Below are 25,242 nucleotides of genomic sequence, written 5' to 3'. Positions count from 1 at the left end.
ACTCTGGGGTTGGGATATTTGAGTCCTTGTCTGTCTGATTCAAGAAAGTCCTGGCCATTTCTACACTGACCACTTTCAACACTGACCACTAATAAATTCCTTATTCAACGGGAATTGGGCTTAGGGTTAGGGCTAGGGCCAGGGTTTGGGTGAACTTCAGTATTCTGAATTTAAGATCAGGCCCTTACACCTAACTTACACTGTAGGGGAAGCTTGAGAAAAACTTGCCGGCGAACAAATTTTCCAAACTTGTACACGTCAAGGGAATTTAGTCAAGGTTGCAAACAGTTCCTACATTGGCTCCTGAGTAAATCAAGTCTGCTCTTCCCCATCGGTAATGATGAAGGAGACAGACTTGAATTCCGTGAGCGAGGACGAAGAACGCGCAGATGGAAACTGAGCCCTATTATTCAAAGCCTCCTTTTCAAACCAGTAAAGGCTACTGTCAGACTCACTCCTTTTGAGCATTGAGGGAATACGGCCAACTTCATAAGATCGTGGCAATTAAAGTGAGTTTGATCCCAGGAAATGTCCTAAGAATTCTTCAAGTATATAATTACTTGTATTTTTGAATTACATAAGAAAAAAATTCTTATGGAACTGCTTTCATGACCTCCTGAGGCAGAGGGAAACGAAGCACAAGTCCGGAGAGCTCAGGCCGTTCCTTCCTAAGAGTGACTGCAAGAGGCATAAGTAATTATGGCCTGGCCATTTCGTCTTTCATCTCCCTAGGAGGTTTAGGTTTGCTTCTGTTTTCCTGGCAGAAGAAAAGTCAAATATTCCCTGAATTCCATCATCTAAAAGAGAAGCAGACTTAGCCAGTGGCTTGGGCACTGTCCCTCTTCAGCCGCTACCGGAGATGTTTATACAGTCACCTGGCCGGTCCTCTCTCCCATCGCCCCATTACTACCTCTCGTTAGAACGGAAGAGGAAATGGGAGGTCAAATATTTCCCTCTGAGATTGTACCTTCTAAGAAGGAAAGGCTCTATCTTTGAGGCAGGGACAGACATATTTATAAATCTGGCTAGATTTTGCCCAGAATAAAGTTATGCCTCAAAAGCTCTCTAAATAAATGCTCATACCATGTTGGGCTCCGCGCCAACTGATGGTTCATAAAATAATAATAAAAAAAAATTGCCTAATTCTGTCTGTCTGATGCTCCATAAACCAAGGATATATATCACAGAATGAAATGAAATTGAAACTTTTAATTTTCAACATGACTCTTCAGCAGAGTCAAGTCCTGTTGGTTTGAAAAACTGTTGGATGTGTTCTGATTACAGTGTTTGAAGACCACTAGGATTGTTATGGTTTCAATGCTTTAAAAAAGCTTATTTTCCAGAGCACAAATTTTTGGACACATTTCTTGTTGCTTTCTTTAATGTAGGCAGAATCTTTTGAAATCAATCTTTAGAGAATTTTTGGATCGCACAATTCAAATTTGTGGCTATCTTACCATTCCAATGGATGTAGCTGCGCCTTTTTATTCAGGAGCTGGAATTGTTCAAATACACTTAAAAGAGACCAGGACCGAGTCAGGGCTGAACCAGGTTGATCTATAGGGTTTGCCATCCCGTAGAATTCATGTATTAAAGATCGAATCCCCGGAGTAGTAGATGGGAATAGCTGAGAAGAAATATTCAAAACCAGAATATCAGAAGAATTTATGGAAAATAACTTACAAGGTATTATTACTAGAAAAGGCTTTATATTTTATTCATCTACTTAAAAATCAGATATTTATTTAAAATCCAGTGGTCAGTATCATAATATAACTTTCTGTGCAATTGTTAAGGAAAATAGCACTTTTTATGAGGGACCAATTTTGTTGGTCATATTTCCAAATGCCGTGAGTTTTCTTTCTTCTTTTTCTTTGAATGAAAATGGGTATTTCCTTCCTATAAACACCTGAGAACAGATGAATGACAGTGCGACTCAGGCAGTAGGAAGACTGGGGAGAAATCATTTTGGGTTACAAGTAAACTTTGTCAGTGTGAGAGATATTAATCTTATAGAAAAAAAATGTATGGTTATCCTCTTTCTACTCTGAGAATCAGAAATTTGAGGTTTGTCCTTTTTCTTGCAAGATAATTCTTCAGTTTACACATGGTGCCAAAAGATGGTCTCTACATTCACAATATCTTAAATTATGAATTCCTGAAGAATGAGGCCTGTCTCTTTATCATTATTGAGTTTTGAGCCAACAGTCACAAATGTAATACTTACTATGTTTAAATTAATTAAAATAATCCATCAATTAAATTATGCTTGGGACAAAAGCTTACTTTTAATCCCTCAAAATATGACTCTAAGTTATAAAGACAGGTGCCAAATATTCATTAAATTGACTTAGTAAATTGGTCATAACTCAAACAAGTAGCATGTGAATACATGCTATTTTTTTAAGTAAAAAGCAAATGTTTGATCCAAATAGATTGACAATAAATTATCTGTGGACTTTGAAAAAAGCTGTTTTAATAAGATGCTTCGTACAAACAAATCTTAGGTGGAAAATATAAACCCATTATAATCTATCTAGATAAGTGGTAGAACTAGAAGCAAAGCAAATCCTGAACTTGCATATGTACATGTAATAAATCATATTGATAATGACCTTTGATAGTGACCAATAAAGTAACAGAACCCCGTAAGAAACATGGAAAAGAAAACAAATATCATTTATATTTTTAGGCCCAAGCCATTAGTGGTTATCATAATTATCCACATTTTCTTTCTTTGAAGATTGCTATAGAGTTGCAACAAATTGAGATTTAGGTTGTTTTCTAAAATGGGGTTACACCCAGTAATATTAGATTTTACACAAACAGAAAGGGCACAGTGAGCAGAAAGAAATTGTTGTTACACGTCCATGTCCCAAAACTAAAAGCGAAACTTCTTTAGAAAAATGTGGACCTTTTCCCCTTAAGAACTCTCATATACCGGCAGCTGTGCTCATCTCATATCCTTTTACTCTGAGTCATGTATGCAAACTCTTAAAGAATATGTGTTCTGCTCACTGTAATACTGAGATGTCTGAAAAGAAGAAGGAAGTTTACAAAGATTTCTATTTCTTCAAGGAAAGTCTTCACCTAGTTTGAAGCAAAAATAGTTAATGGCAGATCTATGGTCCCAGTAATCATGAGGAATAAAATGTCACTTTTGTTTTACCAGTTGGAATTGCTGCAGGTTCCCAAGTTCCTTTATGAAAGTCATAATGGAGTGCATCTCCTCTAAAGACAGGCATTGATTGGGTTCCTTCTGATAGTTTTCACCCTATGATGGGGAGGGGAACAGTTCTTCAGCGATTGTTTCCAAGTCAAAGCATGTTTAGCCCGACCTCCTCCCCACTTGGTGGACCAATCCGAGTTTGAACTCTTCCAACCGCTGAGCTAACTAAGCCTAAGTTTGTCACCACGAAGTCTGGCTCTAAGAAAATTTAGTGTTTGACCAAGAGGACCCGAATGAAATTGCTCAATAGGGCTTTGGTTGTAGGGTTGGGATGATGAGCCCAGGAGGGTAGGTGGGGGATGACAGTCTGGGAATGCACAAAGCGTCTCCTTCAGCCTTCAGGATACCAACAATCCGAGCAGCAGGTGAACATGGACATCTCATCCATGGGCATTACAATTTTGGAGTTTGTGGGATTCTCATGAAGACACTTCCTGCCCCATTTTCCTGCACATCCATTTTTTTTCCCTGATGAATCCCCGAGAGGAGAAGCTGCACATATTTACTCTTTCTTCTGGGTCAGGTGGTTCTAATGGTTTTAATAACAGTACACTCATTAATGGAGGAAAAGAGGGAACTGGAGGAAAAAATTAATAAAATCCCAGGGAAACAATCTATAAAGTCATGTTCTATCGTTCACAAACAACTCTCTATAGAGCATTGATGTTTGTGAGAACTTTCACATTCTACTCCTCCAAATTCTCTAAATACAAGTTTTCAAACAGAGCTATATGGGCCCCTGGGGGGCTTAGTGGTTGAGCATCTGCCTTTGGCCCAGGATGTGATCCCAGGTCCCAGGATCGAGTCCCACACTGGGATCCCTGCAGGGAGCCTACTTCTCCCTCTGCCTGTGTCTCTGCCTCTTTCTCTGGGTCTCTCACAAATAAATAAATAAAATCTTTTAAAAAATAAAAACAAGGGCAGCCCAAGTGGTTCAGTGGTTTGGCGCCGCCTTCAGCCCAAGGCATGATCCTGGAGACCCGGGATCAAGTCCCATGTCAGGCTCCCTGCATGGAGCCTGCTTCTCCCTCTGCCTGTGTCTCTGCCTCTCTCTGTCTCTGTGTCTTTCATGAATAAATAAATAAAATCTTTAAAAAAATAATAATAAAATAAAACAGAAAGATATATAGAGAATAATATTGTACTTCATAATCTGTACAGATTTTTGACCCATCAAGAAAACTTGTATTAAGAAGCCATCAAAATTACCAGGGCTTCTATGAAGCAGTATACCTTCGTTAGCAGCAGCTAAGCTAAGATGTTAACCAGATGTGAATTCTTCAAAAATCAGTATTCTAACTCTAGTCCCTTGATGTCAATCTAGAGCACTTACTGCTATTCTAGATTGCCTGCAAAATATTCTACTATTCCTTTTAAAGTATTCTGAATAACATCGAATATGTATTATTCATAATATCCACAAACATTCCTTAGGAGCTACGAACTTCTTTATTGTAACCCATAAATGCCTCATAATCAGTTACTCATACTTAGTTGACACAAAAGAATATCGGTCCTCAGGTCACAAAAATATAAAGAGGTGTAAGATAATGGATAGTAAATCATTTCAAATGAACCATCAATTTGCTGAGCTACACAATAAAGGAAATGGCAGCTTTCAAAGGATGACTAGAAAAAAACATTTGTCACTTAAAGAATATGCTTTTACCTTAAAAACACCTGACTGATAAAGTCCCTGAAATATCTCAGAAAACATTGGAAGCGAAGATTCATTAGAGAAGAGAAAATTGTAAGTATCTTGCAAAAGGAATTCTTCTGTGTTTTGGTCCTCAAAATCCTCATTACCATCATCATGAAAATGTAAATGCTCATGCACCTGTAAAAGAGTAAAAGCACAGCAAATATTTTTCATGGACTTTTAATGCAGGGAAATCATTTTGAAGACATGATTCATTCCTGTTGGATTGTAGATCAGAACTGACATCTAGTGGCCTCTTTGGAGGTCAACAGCTTTATAAAATGCAAGTATCGTTTTTTTTGAAGACACAATTTCTTATTTGAAAAGTAATGGATTATAAAGTCACAGGAGTTTATCTTGAAACTTTATTGCTGACGAATTTGCACTCAGGGAAGATAATATATAAATTATATTAAATAATATACTTTAATATATTATTAAATATATAAATAATAAATTTTATTTATTTTTATTTCATTTTATGTTTTACTATTTTTAGATTGTGTTTATATCCGAGTTTGCTAATATACATGGTGTTGGGGAAAACTGGACAGTAACATGCAGAAGAATGAAACTGGGCCACTTTCTTACACCATACACAGAAATAAATTCAAAATGGGTGAAAGACCTAAATGTGCGACAGAAATCCATCAAAATCCTGGAGGAGAACACAGGCAGCAACCTCTTTGACCTTGGCTGCTACCATAAATTTCAAAGAGCATAATACAGACTAAGATGCACACAAGGTAAGGAATAAGTGATTAAAAATGTCAACTCATCCAGTTTCAAAGTTTTATGGATGCATCTTTGAGCTACTCAACTAAATGTCTGAGTCTTAGATGATGTAACCATTCACCGTGTGCGATAGTTCGAAAAGCAGCCAATACAACATGAAGTTAAATTCTGGTCGCACATAATTTTATTTTGTTCCTTTCCCTCTTCCTACTCTATATCCCGCCCCCCCCCCCAAAAAAAAGCTTTCTGTAGACTTGTTCAATCAATCTTTTTTTAATCTTCTCACCAAAAAGGGATATTTCAGATGAAAGATATTTCAGATGAAAGATATGAGCTCATTTGATTCAAAAGGAAGTGAAAGAATCAGAGTGTACAAAAGCACTCTTCAATGTACACGTATTCATACCAGAAAAAAAAAACACATATTTCAAAAATTCCTATAGCTTTTTCAATTAAAATACAGTCCAATTTAAAACTAAATATCTGTATGTACAAAATAAGAGTTACTTTTTCTTATTTTATAAACCCAAGTGAAATTTTGCCACTTTGCTTCATAGACAGTGGTGACTGAACCGCAGGAAAATCCATGCCCGATCTACAGTGATGCGTAGTGGGGACTGACACTCAAATCATAGATTCTTCACATATTATTTAGTTTTCCGAACTACAGTAGACTAAAAGCCTGTAGTGACTTCACTAACGAGCTGCTATTTATTGACTGGTTACTGTGAATGCAAACAACCCACCTACATGCATATAGACCCCACTGCCGCCCCCGACACACAGATCATTCAGCGTAAGGTGGAAGCTCACAAGCAGTCTTTGGGATACTCGCCTGCAGCACTACAGGGTGCCTGAAACTGTAGTAACCGATATCAAAAGTTAAAAGTTGAAAACATAATCTGCATCTGAAATAAAAACAGAAGGTAATATAAAAATATACTCTATTTGCTACACTTTGATACATTATTATTTGTGTGATAATGTATCCTATGATACATTATTAACAGTCACTATAGGCAAATCTCAAGATAAGTCCTAATTAAAAAGGGCAGTGGCTTGAAAATCCCATGCAATTTATTTTTTAAATAGGAATTTCTTTTACTCCTTATAGAAAATGCAAATATATCCTGGGTGTTCATAACACATTAAACAATGAAGTTATTGTCGTGAAAACCTAAATATGGAGAAGGAAACTCTCGCACTCCTCCTACATGCTAGGCCTTCTTATTCACATACGAAGAAGCATGATAAAGCTTAATTGAGTCACCACCTTTTGGTGGACATTCTAAATTCAACATTTCCCTAGGAAAAAAGGCATTAACTTACATTCAACGAAACTGAAATATAGAGATAATGACTATTGTGTATTGTTAATAAAGTCCCTAAATAAAATTATATCTAGTCAATGCAAAGTTCATATGATAAAAATAGCTAAGCTTAAAAAGGAGATGCAATTAAAATTAATTTAAATAATGTGTGTTTATTTCTTCTCATTATTATAGGTAAGCTAAGAAGTCTATAACATGCTCTGAAGTTTTAGGATCTATAAATGTGAAAAGATGTTTACAAGTTCATATTAATATAGTGACATGACATTTTCCAAGTAGCACCTACTTGTGATAATTAAGATATATTTTCACTAGCAATTTTTAGAAGGTTGCTTTTTTTCTTTCTTTTAATATTAGAATTTGTTTTTACCCATGGAAGGCCTTTGGTCCCCGCGTCGATGTTTCGCTGAATGCCTCAGCTGCTAGCAGGAGTTTGCTAATTGCTTCCTTCATATTATCAAAAGCCTGAAGAGGTGAACTGGCTGTCAGGAATGTCTCAAAAAATGTTTGCAGCTGTGAACAAAGTAAAGGATTCAATAGTGAAACAATGATCTCAGTTTGTCTATCGTTTTCAAGGTGACGAGTCTGAAAGATTCCTCTGGGTTCTGTGTCCTTGCCATATTCAAAAGAACTCCTTAAATAGGAAGGTTCGGGAGTGTCTATGTATGGTATGTGTGTATACACCCCCATGTATCTTATACATAATATGCACTGAAAGAATAGATTATAATGTGAAAATATATAATGAATGTTGTATACAGAATGTGTAAAATGCATGTTCTGTACATGATATGCAATATGAATGCATTATAAACATTTTAAAAATATATAATAAGCCTTTCAATTGAATATGGGGTGCTTGTATTTATTTTTTATTTTTTTTATTTTTATTTTTTTAATTTTTTTATTTATTTATGATAGTCACACAGAGAGAGGGAAAGAGAGGCAGAGACACAGGCAGAGGGAGAAGCAGGCTCCATGCACCAGGAGCCCGACGTGGGATTCGATCCCGGGTCTCCAGGATCACGCCCTGGGCCAAAGGCAGGCGCCAAACCGCTGCGCCACCCAGGGATCCCGGGTGCTTGTATTTAAATCACTTTAAGAGCTTTTTACTTCTCTCTCTCTTTTTTTTTTTTTTCCATTTCATGGCATCGCATCATGGAAAGTGAAGTGGAACTATTAACAGGAGCTTGTGATCAGAACTTCCAGGTTTAATTTGCGGCTCTATTAGATGAACTCAGACCAGCAACTCGCTTTGAATTTTTGTGTCTTTCTCTTTAAAATGGGTGAATAGTACCAAGGAGAGGGCCGCAAACCCGAATCAGAAGAAAATGTATTTGAAAGACACTGTAAGGTATGAAATTCAGATCGAAGCTTTTTAGTATGACCACTTTCCTGAATATGTCAGAACAAAAATAAATGTTTTTATTGCTTCTTCACAGCATTTTGCTATGGGAGATCTAGCCAACTAATGAGGCATCTAAGAGAATTGCAGTGTCCTCTTGACATTGTAATTTAAGGTTTCCTGTGTATATAAAAGATGGGATAGTCTTAAAAAAGGGGGGGGAATAAAGCTCCGGTTTATATTTTCTTATAAACATTATTATTGATATCATAAACAGCTGTTTTTATTTGCTTAAATCTTGGAAATAAATAAATAAATAATAAATAAATAAATAAATAAATAAATAAATAAAATATTAGAATAATCACAATAACAAAACTACCCCTTGAGGATGCTTAACATCAAAGCCCAGTTCAACATTTTTAAAAAGCATAAAGCAAATCTCATATTGAGTCATCGACCTCCTCCGGATAAACACAATCTTTCAAAGATGAAGAACAAAAAATATTTTTTGAAAAAACATGCAGCAGGTATGCCACTAATGTTTTTGGAAGAAAGGGCTCGATGTATCTGGACCGCATAAGACTACAAAGTGAAAGACTTTTGTTGCTGTGAAAGGGAAGGACGGGTATTGGCATGAGGGACCTGCGGGAAGCGGTAAGTGTATCTTTAAAACACCAAGCAAAGTTCCCCGAGAGAAACAAACACTGACTTCATAAACTTTTACCAGCTGAAAAACAGAAACCTAATGAGATGTACATTTTAAGACTATGAACACATCGTTAGCATTTGGCAACTGGCATGTTTTTCCATTTCACCAAGGAAAATAAATGTAATAATTGTGTGATCAAAAGCAAACAAATTAATGCTAACACTAAGAAGGTTAACACCCTTGAGTCCAAACAGAGTAATATTGTTTTTTCCAAAAAGAGATAACTCCTATTTCGCTCTGCTCACCGTATTGTGCAGAAAGGGTTATTGATGATATTGGTCGCATTTTCTAGTTTAATGTTGCCTGAATATCACAAAGGTCAAGGTCAATAATTTAAGGAAGCGGGGCGCGTTTGTGTAGCATAGGAGGTTGATTATCAGATGATATCTTCTGTGGCAAGAAATACTGAGCAATCAGTGTTGTAGGGTCATGCTGATTGTCCCACCGTGGAGACGACCGTGGTGGCGAGCCCCAAACACAGGCCACCAGTAGAGGGACTGGCTCCAGGCATTCGGCCGTGTCGGTGTGCACCTGGCCGTGGGCACGGGCCGGGAGTCAGGGACGGGGTGCGGGGCCCAGGGTCACCCTGCAGACGCGGCCGGCTCCTCGGTGGCTCTGTGCTGCTTTGGACCGGCGAGGACGCCTGCGACCAGTTAGGGCCTCGGTCCTGCACACGCAGGGCTGGGAGGGACGGGGGCAGCAGGTGGCACCACGCCTGCACCTGCCCCTTGTCCTGATGAGACAGGGAAGCCCTCGGCCACCGACAGGGACATCAAGTGGCGGCCGAGCCTGTGGAACCTGCTTCTCACGAGGTAATGCACCTGTGGCAAGTGAAGACGGCCTCTGGGGGTCCCCACCTTGTGACACCAACTCGATGGGACATTGAGAGAAGCGAAGGCGGCGGGGTGGATGCCGGGGCGAGGCTCCCAGCGGGAGGGAGGGGGCCCAGGTAGCAGGCCGCCCTCCCCTCTGCTGCCACGTGGGTGGGCTCCTGGGAGGACGGGCCTTGCGGGGCCAGAGCCACCTAGGAAGGGGCGAGGTGGCGCTGCGACAGCACGATCCAAGCACAGCAACCCGCTTTCTCGCCCGGTGGGTGAGCTCTGTCCCCGTGTCGGTGTCTGTGTGTCTGTCCTCCCTCACGGCATGAATTTCAATGTATTTATTAAGGCCTTCGGTTCAAAACAAAACTCCAGGGGAGCGGCCTACTTAAAGGATGAGTACAGGGGCTGGCAAACTGCCTAAGCCAGAAATGAAAACAGAAGTATACCAAGCGCTTAGTTGTCATTAAAAAAACAAACACAAAACCTTGTCTTTCAACGAGTGACCCAGAGAGGACACAACACTGGAATCAATTCCTGTAATGGATCCACTGAAGCTAAAGGGCAAGACTTCTTTGTCGGGTTCTGTTGTGACTGTCACGTCGGACCATTTCCGTGGTCACTTGAATTCTGTGTCTTCTGTGTTGAGGTGTAGAGAGTTGTGCTCAACGATCTCATTAGACAATGTCAAATCCGAAATTATTTGATCCTAATACCACTCACAGCCCTCAGAACCTGAAAACCACATTTCTCCCAGGGGCTTTCTGCACTCAAGAACAGGTGCCCGGAGGAGCACCTCCACCTGCTTCGCTGGCTTAAATCGATGAAGCCGAAAACTCAGATATCAAGGAGACTTCTCCCCCTCTGCATCCAGACTTTTAATGGGTGTTGTTGAATTACATACATATGAGAATATAAGGGCTCAAGGAAATCAGTGCCGTGGCAGCAAGGTAAAAATAAACAAAAAGAGCATCTTAAAACGTTAACAGGACATGGAACTATTTTATAAACTTTGTATTTTCCTCCTTCAGTGTAAAAATGAAATACGAATTTAGTGCAAAATAAATTATATGGAAAATGACCTCATATGATCATGGCAGTTGAAACGTCACCCTTTGGCACTTGTGTGAGATTCAAGCAATAACCTGGTACGGTGTTCATGATTTTCACACCTACCCGTTCAAGTGATGTATTTAAATGTACACAGATGGATCACAATCATCAATTAAAAATGGAAGGACAAGAGGAATCAATAATCAACGCGATAAAATTTGTAGGAACACTTCCATCACATCTTTGATATCTAAAAATACATTTTTAAAAAAAGATCTTATTTATTCATGAATGGGAGACCCAGAGAGAGAGGCAGAGACACAGGCAGAGGGAGAAGCAGGCTTCCTGCAGGGAGCCCAATGTAGGACTCGATCCCAGGACCCCGGGGTCACACCCTGGGCCAAAGGCAGACGCTCAACCCCTGAGCCACCCACGCGTCCCAATATCTTAAAATACCTCTAAGGAGCCCTTCTACTCACCTCACTCCCCAACCCCATCTCTGACAGCCCTTCTCAAGCAATTCTGGGCTTTGCCTGATTAACTCCCTTTATCTTCCCAGAAGATGTTGGGCAAATTGCTCCCGGGGGCAGTATGTGTCATTCTGTGTCAAACTTGCTGACTTTCTTGTCTCTTCTTGCCACTAGACCATAAGATCTTTTAGGGCAGAAACTGCACCATTTTGTTTTGGGGTTGCTAGTACCTAACACAGTTTTACTCACTGAGTGAGGGAAGCTAAGTACAACATCACAGAAACCACAGAGACGTTGATAAGAGAAATAATTTATTGGAGCTTCTGGATAAAATAACTTTTCTCCTTAGGACATGTTTATCTCTTGTTTCCATCTCACAAGAGAGGGAGGATATGCATTTTTTCTGGCGACTTGTAGTAAAACCTTTGAAAAATAGAAGCTTACAGCTGTTCGAAAGGATTTTTGAGATAAGAAAATTTAATCTCAGAGTTAAAACAAAGGATGAAAGATTAGCCAATATTAGAGTTTGGGTTTGTTTTTCTTTTTTCTTTTTTTCCTTAATTCATATTCTTGACTAACTGGGAAACTTTAGAATTTTAGTATTTTAGTATCTTGAATGTTGAGCAGTGTTTCATAGCATTGTTCCTTACCAAAGTTTCTTAGAATGTCTCTCAATGTTATTATGTGAGAGAGAAATTTTCATCTTCTCAGTGTAAATAAGAATACTAGTACTTAATATCATTTTGCACCAGAAAGCACATGAAAATATGCTTGATATCACTAATCATTAGGGAAGTGCAAATCAAAACCACAAAGAGAGATATTGCCTCACATCCATTGGGATGCCTACAACCCCCCCCAAAAAAAAAAACCCAAAACCATAAAATATTAAGTGTGGGGAAGAATGTGACAAAATCAGAACCCTTGGGCACTGTTGTTGGGGATGTTAAATGGTGCAGCTGCTATGCAGTACGGAGGTTCCTCAAAAATAAAACAAATCCAAGTACCATAGGATCTGGTAATTCGACTTCTGGGCAGGTGGTCAAGACAGCTGAAAACAGAGTCTCGAAGAGAGATTTGCACACCCATGTTCATAGCAGCATTATTCACAACAGCCAAAAACGCGGAAGCAACTCTAGCATCCATCAATGGATGAATAGGTAAAATATATGATGGAATATCACTCAGCCTGAAAAAGGAAGGGCGTTCTGACACACACTATGGCTGGGAGAACGCGGAAGGCATCCCAGCCACAAAAGACACTGTATGGCCCCAGTTACAGGAGGTATCTGGAGCAGTAAATTCATAGAAACAGAAAATAACACGGAAGTTGAAGGTGGCTGACGGGATGAAAACGTGATTGCAGGGTTGTTTCATGGGGATAACCAGTTTTGCAAAAAGGTTCTGGAGATGGGTTGCCCGGCGATGTAAATATATGTAATATTACTGAACTGCACACCTAAACACAGTTAAGATGGTAAATTTTATGTTATACATGTATTACTACAATTACAAAATTTTATTTTTTTATTACAAAATTTCAAATCACTTTTGTAGTCTTTACAGCTTCTCTCTCTCCAAAAATCATGTTTAAACGCTTTTGCTAATTTTGTACCACCGACGTCCAAAAGAGCACTTCTCTAATAGTTAAAAAATGTGCAAAAGAAACAAAACAAAAACTAAGCCCTCCCTTGCTCCATTTCTCAGCTCTTGCCAGTAGTGGAAATAATCTCCATCTCTACTCCCAGTCATTGCTTTACCTACGAACGCTCTTCGATTCTTGTGCTTTTTGTTCATGTGTTCAGGATGGGAAATAATCATATAGCAAGCTTGAATGCTGACAGGAATGATCCAGAAGAGAGGACAAGTTAATGATGGAACACACACTCCAGAGGATGATCGTGATAGGTTATAATCAATGCTTAAAAGGAAATAATCGCAGAAAAGCTGCCATTTTATCCAAGGGTGAAACAAAGGGCATTCGTTTAAATATTTGAAATCCAAGATTGTATGTTCTTTGTCCAAATTAAACGGGGAATACGTGTGCATTCAAATCTACCTATTTGTAATATCCTTGGAATTTAAATCTATTATTTTTGACTGATACTATTATTCTTTCTGCCTTTTGTAGACTCACCTAGGATCTCCCTGTCTGACTCTCACCTAACCAGTCTCTCTCCCAGGTGCTTGTAAAACTCTCAAGATGCATCCAAAGGAGTACCAGTACCTCAGCGTTTTATCCCCAAGTAATTTATCTTACATATAAATGGATTTTTTAAATCACCCTGTAAGTCTCAATAAGAAAAATGTGTTTATAAATTTAAGTTTTGTGGGCAGCCCGGGTGGCTCAGCAGTTTAGCACCACCTTCAACCCAGGGTGTGATCCCGGAGATCGGGGATCGAGTCCCACATCGGGCTCCCTGCCTGGAGCCTGCTTCTCCCTCCTCCTGTGTCTCTGCCTCTCTCTCTCTCTCTCTCTGTGTCTCTATGAATAAATAAATAAAATCTTTTAAAAATAAATAAATAAATAAATTTAAGTTTTGAAAATTGAAAACCATATGGCTCTAAATTTAAAAATATTTTTTCTTCCCCCAAAAGTTATCATTACAGTTATTGCTGTACACAATTGGTCAAAACAGTAGAAATATATTACAAGTCTTACTCATTAATCTCTGAAATACAGAAGTAAAATTGTATTGGAAATGCATCTCTTAGATGGATGTAATTTCTTTTTATTCATGTAACACACGTATCTGTTGAGAGAATATGACTTATGGCTAGAATGAGAAGGATCCAGCATATCAGTATTAATATTATTTTTAATGAAGAAAACTTGTCCACATAAAATATATATGGGATATATAGAATGGAAAAGTATGTATATAGGGAGGGGGAGAGGGAGAGAGAGCGATGGAAGAGTTTAGTTACAGCAGCATGACCTAATTCCTTAAATTCCCTCCAAAGTATACAGAGGGAAAAAGTCCACATAGTGATTTATCATGAAATATTTAATTTTGTTAAAAACTGAAAACAATCTGAGTTATGCAGGGTTTGTTACAGAGTGTTATGGACTGTTTGTTATGTAATCACTACCCGCATCCGTCACTGTCTTTAACCAACACCATAGTTAAATTTGTCTGGTTTTGTTTTGGGGGAGGTTTTTTTGTTGTTTTTTTGTGTTGTTTTGCAAATTTTTTTCAGCAGGAACCAATCATCATCATCATCATATTAGGGATAGGTGACAGGTCTTTTTTTTCTGAGGAACAGAAGAGTATCTAAAAGAGATGGGGAAAGAAGATTCTCGCGAAACTATCCACGTGCCTGTAAACCCCCTGAAAGGCCTATGGATCCCGGGAGACACAGGGCGCCCTGCTTAGGAATCACAGACTTGGATGTGTCGGGCCCGCAGGAGCACATGGACCACGCATCAGAGAGCGGCCGCAGGACACGGAGTGCTGGCCTCCAAGCCCTGGGGAAAACTCTCCTTGGCAATTTAAAGGGACACGATTTGGGGGCGGGGGAATCAGATATTTAACAGCAGAATAAAAAGAAGAAAAAAAAGACTTGAGAAAGGCAGGAAAAAAAGAAGACTAAATTACAAACCCAAATACTGATGTAATGTTTCATTTAGTGAACCTACTAAATGTATTTACATGTGATTCTATGTTGCATTTAAGAATAACCAGTAGCCTTAGCCACGCTGACACCACATGCCAGACACTGCGCATTTCTCATGCACTTTTTTTGTTTATATCCATAGCGATGCTATGAGGCTGATACTCACTGTCTCCATTATATAGATGAAGAAACTGAGGGCTGGGAACACAAGTAATTTGTCCAAGGTTAGATAGCAAAGGGGTAACCCATATGGGTGTTAAAGCCAGTCAGCTTGGTTGCAAAGCCCCAGCATTCCCTCTGTTATTGTGCCCTCGATTATACCAGACTTAGAAATGTAAATAGAGCCCGAAATGCAGAAGAATGAGTCGTGTGTGTTTTTACTTTCATGGAAAGTGTGTTGGAAACGATCATAGTTCTCAAGCATGTGATCTCACAGCCACACATCTAAAATACCAATTCAATAACTTGAGCATTTATGTAGCCTAATCACCTTTTGGGAAAACTAAGAGTATTTCTTTGTAACTGAAATCAAATTGCCTGGATCAGGAAAAAATTTTGTGTCAAGTCAAATGATTTAAGAACACAAATATTCTCATTATTTGTTTTAGCTCATTGAAAATTGGCTTGCTGTAGGGCATGCCACGGAAAAAGTGAATTAATTAGCTGAGCCTAAATTAGGATAGTTTTTACTCATTCCCTGGAATTAGATCAGAACTCCAATATTTAAATAAGTTTCATGCTTCCCATGACATGAATAATTTTATTCATTTGTACTTCTTAACAAGCCTAAGCTTTAAAGCATACATTAAACTTGGAAACTCAGATAGAAGATTCAGTATGATTTCATCAGTTTCGTAGCTGGAAATTTTAAATTCTCCCACACGTATATCAGAGAATTGATCAGAAGCAAGGTGCAGAAATACAAAAGGCTGTGAATAGCATAAAATTTAATTATTTGCTTTGAATGGTAGAACCCTGATTGCATTATATTCAACCTTCTCTGAGAACGGGCAGGTTATTTTTATTGCCCCTTCTGGAATCTCTCAGTGGGATATAAAGAAGAAAAGAGATTTAACAGTAAAGAACAAAAGTTAAAGTTGTAAAAATTTTATCATTGGACTTTGTATATATATGTCTACTCATTTTCTTTATACGAATGCCATTGTTCACGCAGGTCACAACTATTTCCATTAAAGTTAAGACACAGGTCTTTTTTAAACCTCTAGTAAAATAAGGTCTGATGGTTGTTTGCAAAACCTTCCATCTTTTATTAATGGTCTTGAGTAGAAAATGACATCAAAATCTGCTAATATTTCCAACAGGAAATATACGTAATGGACGGCACAAAAATTTGCAAACGCGGACGCATTTGGCAGAAAGATACCCCCTCTCGTGTATCTATAAATACTCTCGAATGGGTAAGAAAGTAAAATGGGAAAATATTTTTCATTTATGTTCTGGATATGTTATGCGGGGTATCTATTTTAGTCCTTATTAAGTTTCATGGTCAATCACAGAAGAACAGGAAATGTATTCATCATAAAAATAATGAGTTCTGGTTGTACAAGAAAGAAAATGATGGAGCAATTTGCCCTAACCGATGAGGGCTGCCGCGTTGCAGTCGGTTGAACCCGCAGATGCGTCACAGCCCTCTACTCTTTTCTTACACCTGTCTCCTGTCAGGTACTTCCCACCGCTCTTTTACCAGTGTTCAACAGAACTCATTCTTTTACGTGGGATATTTCAAATGAGCACTTAAACATGATGCACAATTTAAAAGTTTATGATTTAGTACTATAATCAGATATACCAATGTCTTCTCATCGCGGTCCCAAGGACTGAGTTCTGGCTTCCCTGCCTGCAACCTCTTTCTCTCCCATTGCTGCCAGAGCCGTCCTCCTGAAGCACAGCCCGTGTCATAAAGGACAGAAGTCCCAGTATTTATAGAAACAGGTGATATAATAAACAGTACGCGCCCTTTTATCCCTTGTGCTGCAGAGGGACAGCTATTTTTATGTGAGAATTCAAAAAGCATTGCGTGAAATCCTTAATTTTAAAAACCTAAGTGTCATTCCTTTGTCAATCTTGTAACATACAGCCAAGGTGTTTTGTTCCCTTGCAGGTGAGCTCGCTGGAATTGCTAGTCATTACCTCGGGGACACCTCACCCATAATGCATTGTTTGTAAATGCAATTAAGCAAGAACATAAAGACATTTGCAAAACACCTCAGGGTAGAACCCCAGGTTCCAAAATTTTCTCTGACCCCAAGTAAGTGGTTACCCTACATTAAATGCACCTGCAATGCTTCCAAGAAATTTTCCCAGATTGATTCATTTATAAATACTCAACTTTGCTTTGATAAAAGTGAATCTATCTCTGTTTGCACTTGGAGTTCATCAGGGTGCCACGCGGTAGGCATACAAACGCTTGCCTCAGGCACTGAGTTCTTGGGTTCAGCAATCAATGTGCTTTAGGGAGGGCACACAGAGCATTGCTTAATGCTGCACGCAGTTAAGTGGTGATTAAGAGGGATTTACGCACTGGAGATCGGAGTCCTCACCCTAATCACCTTTACTAGTTCTGTCATCTTCAGTAATTCGTGGATTTTCATTTCCTTATCCACAGAATGGATATAAACGCATCACTCTACCCTTCAGGATCCCTACATTCAGATACGTGAGATGACAGTGGGGCCATTGTACATTCGACAGCGCATGAAATGCAAGCCCTTCACCATATGCTTCTAACATACCTTTTCTGGTTTCCCTTACGCCACAAACCCTATGCCTTTCCCCCCTCTTCTCTTCTTTCTCCCTCCCTCCACCGCATGCTGCCCTAAGATTTCCCCCATCCTAAAATACGGGAATACATATGCTTTCTAGCCAAATAAATAAGGCAGCTCGTACTTCTGAGACTATAAGCTACGTTCCCATGTGTCGTGATGTCTTTCCAAAGTAAATGCAAATATCCCCTCCCCATTTCTAAAGGAACCCCACTCATTCTCCCAAGCTCAGCTGAGAGGCCACCAGTTCGGTGAAACCCGCCTCACCTTCCTCCAGCTGAACAACCCACCGTCTCCTACTCTGGACCATCCCAAACGCAGCCCCTCCCGCAGCCTGCTCGGTGTGACACTCTGTGTCTTTCCCCCTGGGCTCCTCCACCGAAGGCTCCCTGGAGAGCGGGAACCAGTGTCTCCCTTAAGTCCCGCTCTGGGTCGCCAGGCACGCGGGTCTCCGCGAAGCAGCCGCGGAACACAAGTGAGCCGAGTGGACCATGAACCACCACTGAGGGGTCAACACTGCTTCTCCCTTGAGTTGTTTTTGATTCCACGGCCCAACACAGGAATCTCGGGTACACAGTAGGACACAGATTAAACACCTGGGTTCCTCGCCAGTTTTTTAGGGGGAAGGTTATATCACTCTCCACCTTACTTGATGAAGAACATACAACTACTCGGAGCCCCATTCCCATCGGGGAGTCGAGGAGCCATCAATACGATACTCTCCCCCTTCCTTTCTTTGCTGTCTCCTGTTCCTATTTTGTTAAGTCCCGTGTTCTCTATCCTAAATACATTCCATCCCGTGAACCTGCTGGCAATCCGCTCTAACGGGAAAATCCTTCTTTACGTTGGTGTGGCCATCTGGAAAAACTGGCCACAAGTTTTTCCCTCCCTTGTAGGCGCCCGCTTACCCCCCCCACCTCCGCATTGTCACTTTACACACTTCCCCCCACCCCGAGGTGGAGTCTCTTTCCTCGCCTCTTGATCTTGGTGTCGCCCCCTGTGAAGTTCTTTGGTCAACGGAGCGTTAGCAAGTGTGATGCAAACAGTTTCAATGTCCTAAGACTACTGTAACACGTGACTTCAAACCTGGTGATTTAAGACAATAGAGATTTATTATCTCCCAGTTCTAAAGGTCAGAAGTCTAAAATCGAGGTGTTGGCGGGGCCACATTCCTTCTTCGGGATCTAAAGGACAATCCGTTCCTCGGCTCTTCAGCTTTGCTTGGCTTGAGGGTGTAGAGCTGTCCTCTCGGTTCCTCTCCGCATGACTTCCTCCTCTTCTGTCCATCAAATCTCCCTTTGCCTCTCTCTTATAAGGACATGTGTTGATGTGTGTAGGGCCCGCTTGGGTAATCCAGGATGATCTCATTTTGAGATCCTTAATTCAATTATATCTGCCAAGACTCTTTTCCCAAATAAGGTCACATTCAGGTCCTGGGGTTAGAATCCAAAATATCTTTTTGGGAGCGATCATTCAGCCCACAACACAAACAAAAGCTTGGAGAGAACTTGGCTTTTGGGGTTTGCTCACTGGCTGCTCCTGGGGACCCTGACATTACCACCATAGGACAAAGCACTGGGCAGCTGGCTGGGTGATGAGACACACAGCGCCCCACGATCCTGGCCAACCCCAGGCCAACAGCCAGGCGTGTCATTGAGGCAAGCTGGACCATCCAGCTTCAGCCGAGCTGCAGAGATCAGCAGATCCTGCCCAGTCACCCCACAGAAGCAGAGGAACAATAAATAAATATATTTCTTATTTAAAATCACTAAGTGTAGGAGTGATTTATTATGGAGCAAAAGTCAACGACTTCAGTTGGCTTTTCATGGGTTTGTCCACATGACATCTTATTTCCTTATTTCCCTCTCTTTGTGGCATGGAGTCGGCACCTCTTTCCCTCATTAACTTCCTACAGGAGACAGAAGGTGACCTGAGAACTTCATGTTCCTTTATTCTGGGTGCTGGGAATGCAGTGAAATGCCTGCTGCTTCTGGTTTGACTTCTCTTCAGACTCCTCCAGCTTCACTCTGACTTCCATCCCCAACCCTTTCTAGGGTGGGCAGGTCCCTAAGCATTCTCCTCCCTCCTTCTTGGCTGAATATATCAGGGTTGACAACCCTATGGTCCTCAAGGGAACGGACCTAGGATTTGAGGCCCCACCTATTTGAAAACAACCCTTGAACCGCTGGTGTCTGAGGAACGGGCACACTTCTGCCCAGGCTGTTCCTACATATTGGGAAACTGCTGATCTGGGACCAAGTGGTAGACCATCTCTGTTGGAAATAGTAGGAAGGGGAGGGGAATGGAGCCAGGAAATGCAGGGAGAGGACGTGATTGGGTAAAAAAAACACCAAGCTCCCCCAGAGAGTTTTCCCACGTGGCACCCTCAGGGGCGGGACACAGTAAAGGAGGCCTAAGAGCCAGACAGACAGGTGTGAACCTGGACGTGGGTAAGCAGCTGTGAGACCAGGACCCCATGGTCCTGTCCTCTTCCTCCTTTCACATTTCTCCATCCTACTCCCTCCCACCTGATGTAGCTCAGGGAATGACACCACCATCCAAATAACAGCTAAGGGATCACCTGAGAGCCGTCTCTGTCCTCTTTCTCAACTCACCACCCAAGCGCGTCTCTACCTCCCCACGTTAGGAACTTCTCTCCTTCTGTAGCCCCCATCCCATCAACTAGGCCCAGGGAGCAGTCCTCTTACCTGGACGCCCAAGGGCCTTGCCTGTGCTCACGATCCTCCTCAGTACGTTCACACAGCAGCAGACCGGGCTTGAAAAGGTAAATCACATTAGGGAGCCCCTGCTCACTATCTCTCGGGGACATCCCTTCGCCCCTAGAAAAAAATTCAAATTCTTCGCTTTGCCTGTAAGTCTCGCATGATCCGGGCTCTCTCTCCTCTCAAAAGGAGAGGACCCCTCTCCTTTTGTTCAACAGGATACACTTCCAGTTCCGGCGATGCTCTGTGCCTGTGCAGGGACCAGCACCTCGGGCCGTTGGCATTCTCCACCTGCTGAGACTATTTCCTCACTGGCTCCGCAAATGCCACTCAGTCTTACCCATGAATTCTAGCCCAGATGTCGCCTCGTCGGGGAGATCTTCCTTCCTCTCATCACACGGGCAACCCAGTTACTTTCTACACATCCCCCTTACTCATTTCATCCTCAGCCATGTCAAAAATCTGTAACTGCGGAGTGGCAAAATGATGGGTGCAAAAATCTGGAATTAACCTGGCTGGGGCCGTCGGTTAAGCGACTGAGTCCTGTTGTGGCTCAGGTGGTGATCTCCGGGTCATGGGGTCGCGCTCAGCCCTGAGTGGGCATCAGACGGTCTCCCTCTCCCCCTACACCTCCCCACTGAGCTCTCTCTCTCTGTCTCAAACAAATAAAGCTTCAAAAACAATCTGTAGTCACCTGTACTTGTCTGTGTGCGGGTAACTAGTTCCTCCTCTGTATTTCACCTCCCATCCCCCAGAAGAACAAACTCCACGGAGGCAGGGACGCTGTCCTATGTCACCAGCACCTAACACCATGTCTAGCACAGGAAGTCCCCAGTAAACACCTGCAGGAGGAAGGTAAAACCTTATCTAACCCATTAGAAACGACTCCTCTTTTTTAGACACAGGAAGCGGTTTGGAGAGATTGAAAGACTTGCATGAGGTCAGACGGCGGGTACCAGAACATTCCCAGATGCACGTGCATCCCCAGGCCCCTGGAGGTCATTGTGCCTTGGGATTTTCATTTGGGTCTTGTAGGTGCAGGGCTCTTAGATCCAGTGCTAGTGATTTAATTCTTTTTCCTTTACAGTAAAAGTGCAACCAGCTATTTGCTTATCACTCAGCCTGAAAAGGTGTCATCATTGTCCGATGCATATTTTAAAATCGCATTTCTTTTCACCATAGCAGTACTTCACAGAGAGCATGAAAATGCAGTATATTTCCTTAGCACACGGTTTTCTCCTGTGAGGTAATGATTCCGCTCTGGGACTTGAATACCGATTCTTTCCGTAGGTGGTTTGGGTGATCAAGCAACATGGGAAAATTCTCATACCTTTCAAATACGTCAGGAATGAAACTTCTGGTAGAAACTATTTTGGCACAGTATTTTTTTTTCTGGGGGGAAGAGGGGTTATAAGGAGAGAGAGCATCTCAAGCAGGCTCCCCGCTGGGCTGGATGTCAGCCCTGAGCTGGGGACCCAGGCCCAGGGGCGAGTCAGGGACCTAACCCCACCTGGGGACCCAGGCCCAGGGGGTAGTCAGGGACCTAACCCCAGCTGGGGACCCAGGCCCAGGGGGTAGTCAGGGGCCTAACCCGAGCTGGGGACCCAGGCCCAGGGGGTAGTCAGGTGCCTAACCCGAGCTGGGGACCCAGGCCCAGGGGGTAGTCAGGGGCCTAACCCAAGCTGGGGACCCAGTGGGGGAGTCGAGGATCTAACCCCAGCTGGGGACCCAGGCCCAGGGGCTAGTTGAGGGCCTAACCCGAGCTGGGGACCAGGCCCAGGGGGGAAGTCGGGGCCCTAACAGGAGCTGGGGACCAGGCCCAGGGGCTAGTCCAGGGCCTAACCCAAGCTGGGGACCTGAGCCCAGGAGGGGAGTCAAGGCCCTAACCTGAGCTGGGGACCCGGCCCAGGGGGGAGCCGGGGCCCTAACCGAGCTAGGGACCCAGAACTGGACCCAGGGGGGGGGAGTCGGGGCCCTAACCCGAGCTGGGGACCAGGCCCAGGAGGGGAGTTGGGGCCCTAACCCCAGCTGGGGACCAGGCCCAGGGGGAGTCAGGGCCCTAACCCGACCTGGGGACTGGGCCCAGGGGGAGCTGGGGCCCTAACTGAGCTAGGGACGAAGGACTGGGCCCGGGTGGGGGGGAGTCGGGGCCCTAACCCGAGCTGGGGACCAGGCCCAGGGGGATTTGGGGCCTTAACCGGAGCTGAGGACCAGGCCCAGGGGGAGTCGGGGCCCTAACCCGAGCTGGGGACTGGGCCCAGGGGCTAGTCAGGGGTCTAACTCTAGCTGGGGACCCAGGCCCAGGGGGTAGTCAGGGGCCCAATCCGATCAGGGCACCCACCCGGGGGGGGTGGGGAGGTGAGGAGTTGGGGCCCTAACCCGAGCTGGGGACCAGGCCCAGGGGGAGTCAGGGCCCTAACCCGACTTGGGGACCTAAGACCAGGCCCGGGGAGAGCTGGGGCCCTAACCCGAGCTAGGGACCCAGGACCAGGTCCAGGGGTCTAACTCGAGCTGGGGACCCAGGCCCAGGGGGGGAGCTAGGGGCCTAACTCGAGCTGGGGACCTGGGCCCAGGGGGGGAGTCAGGGGCCCAATCTGAGCTGGGCACCCACCCGGGGGGGGTGGGGAGGTGAGGAGTTGGGGCCCTAACCCGAGCTGGGGACCAGGCCCAGGGGGAGTCAGGGCCCTAACCCGACTTGGGGACCTAAGACCAGGCCCGGGGAGAGCTGGGGCCCTAACCCGAGCTAGGGACCCAGGACCAGGTCCAGGGGTCTAACTCGAGCTGGGGACCCAGGCCCAGGGGGGGAGCTAGGGGCCTAACTCGAGCTGGGGACCTGGGCCCAGGGGGGGAGTCAGGGGCCCAATCTGAGCTGGGCACCCACCCGGGGGGGTTGGGGGGCGAGGAGCGGGGGCCCTAACATGAGCTGGGGACCAGGCCCAGGGGGAGTCCGGGCCCTAACTGAGTGAGGGATGGGCCCAGGGGCGCCCAGTAAGCAGCTGAGCCCGGGGCCCTGCTCCGTGCTGCGTGGACCGGGCGGCGGGGGCTGCGGCCGGGGCGGTGCGGCCCTGCAGGAGACCTGGCAGCCGGGGCAGCGGGTCCGAGAGGAGGCGCGAACACGGGGACCAGGGCCCTCCCGGGCGGCCCCGAGCTCCAGCTCCTGCAGGCGGGCCTCAGGGCGGCTGAGGCTGGGCGCTGCTGGGGGCCGGCGGGGGGGCATCCGCGGGGGTGCGGGGAGCCCCTCGGGGCAGGGGTGCAGGGGGGACCGGCCACCCCCACAGCTCCCCGCCCCCGCCCGGGGGCCCCTGGAGCCAGGGCCTTGGGCGCACAGCGGGGTCGCGGCCAGGTAAGGTGCGCGCGGCCTCCGCAGGCGACCCGGGGTCACGGCATCAAGTCTCGCGTCCGGCCTGCAGGGAGCTGCTTCGCCCTCCGCCTGGGTCTCTAACTCTTTCTGTGGTCTCTCATGGATTAATACATGACATCTTTTTTAAAAAAAGGTGTATAATCCAAGAGAAAAAGCAGCTCTGCCCACCCCACCACCACCACCCTGCAGGCCGCGAGGCCCTGGTGCAGTATCTAGAAGGGTCACTTGGGGGCAACGCGCATCCTTGCTTGGAGTTCCTCCCCACAAAAGCCTGAGGTTTCTTTCAAATTTGCAACCGCATTTCAAGATATGGGAGGGAAAGGCCGTATTTCATTTGAAACTTAGGATGCATAAATCACGTAAGACAAATGCTGCTCAGGTTCCCTCCCGAAGGAGCGGAAGCCTGTCTTCTTTCAGCAGACACATCACTTCCACCTCGTTGGCACATTTCGGGGCTATTTTACATTTAGGATTTGTCACGGTCCTTGACATAGACCTCAGAGAAGAGAGGAGATGCTCAACACAAGGTGCTTGAGGTGGCGGGTAATGGGATAAGCTGCCACGCGTCCTGGTGGGAAATTATTTTGTTTCCATAACCAGAGTAAAATCGTAAATATCATCCGTCTCCTCCACCGGGCGCACATTTTATAACAGACTCAAGCACGAGAGAGCTATTTGTTTTTTGAGACACTGACTGCTATCGTCTTCACTGTTACGACTTTGCATTCACCTACCTCTTTATAAAGGGGTTATTTTTTATTACTAGTTGCTTTTTCAGCAAATCTGATGAGTGGAGTCTCTCTTCCAAGTCATTTCTCCTCCCCTGTCTTCTAAGCACTAGGTGTTATGTCAGGCGCTCAAGGTGTGTTTCTTTTTTAAATAAAAATAAGTAAGTAAGAAATAAATAAATAAATAAATAAATAAATAAATAAATAAATAAACGTAATCTCTTCTTTCAAGGACTTTAAGCATATTGAGGCCAATAAGGTTTTCTTCCTCATGTTTGTTCTCTTGATTTTTTTTGCTGACTTTATCTGACTTTTTTTTTTTCTCCCAACATGTTTTCCTGTCCTCAGAAGATATTTACCATTACACAGTGTTGGAAAACTCAGGTAAGCCTTGTCAAGGTCTAGGAATCAAGATGCATAGAATTTGTATTATTTTAATTTTTTTTTTTTTAGATTCATAAAATTAAATTGAGTCACTCTAGGTCCCTGCGCAGAAGTGGAAAAATTCAGGAAGACTGCAGAGAGTTTTGCCTTAATCCATGGGTCCATCTTCACATTCCTTATTGGATGGAGGGTAGCACAGGAAGGGATTACAGCAGCTCTGTAATCTAGGCATCGATGGATGATTAATAAGTAC

At 43.6% G+C, this 25,242-nt stretch overlaps 1 protein-coding gene across 2 annotated transcripts in view; it reads right to left on the bottom strand.

Annotated features, from left to right (window-relative positions):
- The window catches only part of CPED1 (cadherin like and PC-esterase domain containing 1), a 263,284-nt gene that overhangs the window by 134,039 nt on the left and 104,003 nt on the right, over positions 1–25,242 (bottom strand). For both annotated transcript variants that reach the window (XM_041727811.1, XM_041727812.1), the window contains 5 exons: positions 7,365–7,507; positions 6,499–6,571; positions 4,899–5,066; positions 3,170–3,274; positions 1,458–1,627 (listed from right to left, as the gene is read on the bottom strand). In XM_041727811.1, coding sequence (XP_041583745.1) covers positions 1,458–1,627; positions 3,170–3,274; positions 4,899–5,066; positions 6,499–6,571; positions 7,365–7,507 — 659 coding nt within the window. The remainder of the gene's footprint in view (positions 1–1,457; positions 1,628–3,169; positions 3,275–4,898; positions 5,067–6,498; positions 6,572–7,364; positions 7,508–25,242) is intronic.

The sequence above is a fragment of the Vulpes lagopus genome, chromosome 13 (genome assembly GCF_018345385.1).
Source record: "Vulpes lagopus strain Blue_001 chromosome 13, ASM1834538v1, whole genome shotgun sequence".
In the NCBI taxonomy this organism is placed as follows: Eukaryota; Metazoa; Chordata; class Mammalia; order Carnivora; family Canidae; genus Vulpes; species Vulpes lagopus.
This window is presented reverse-complemented; position numbering and strand designations above follow the sequence as displayed.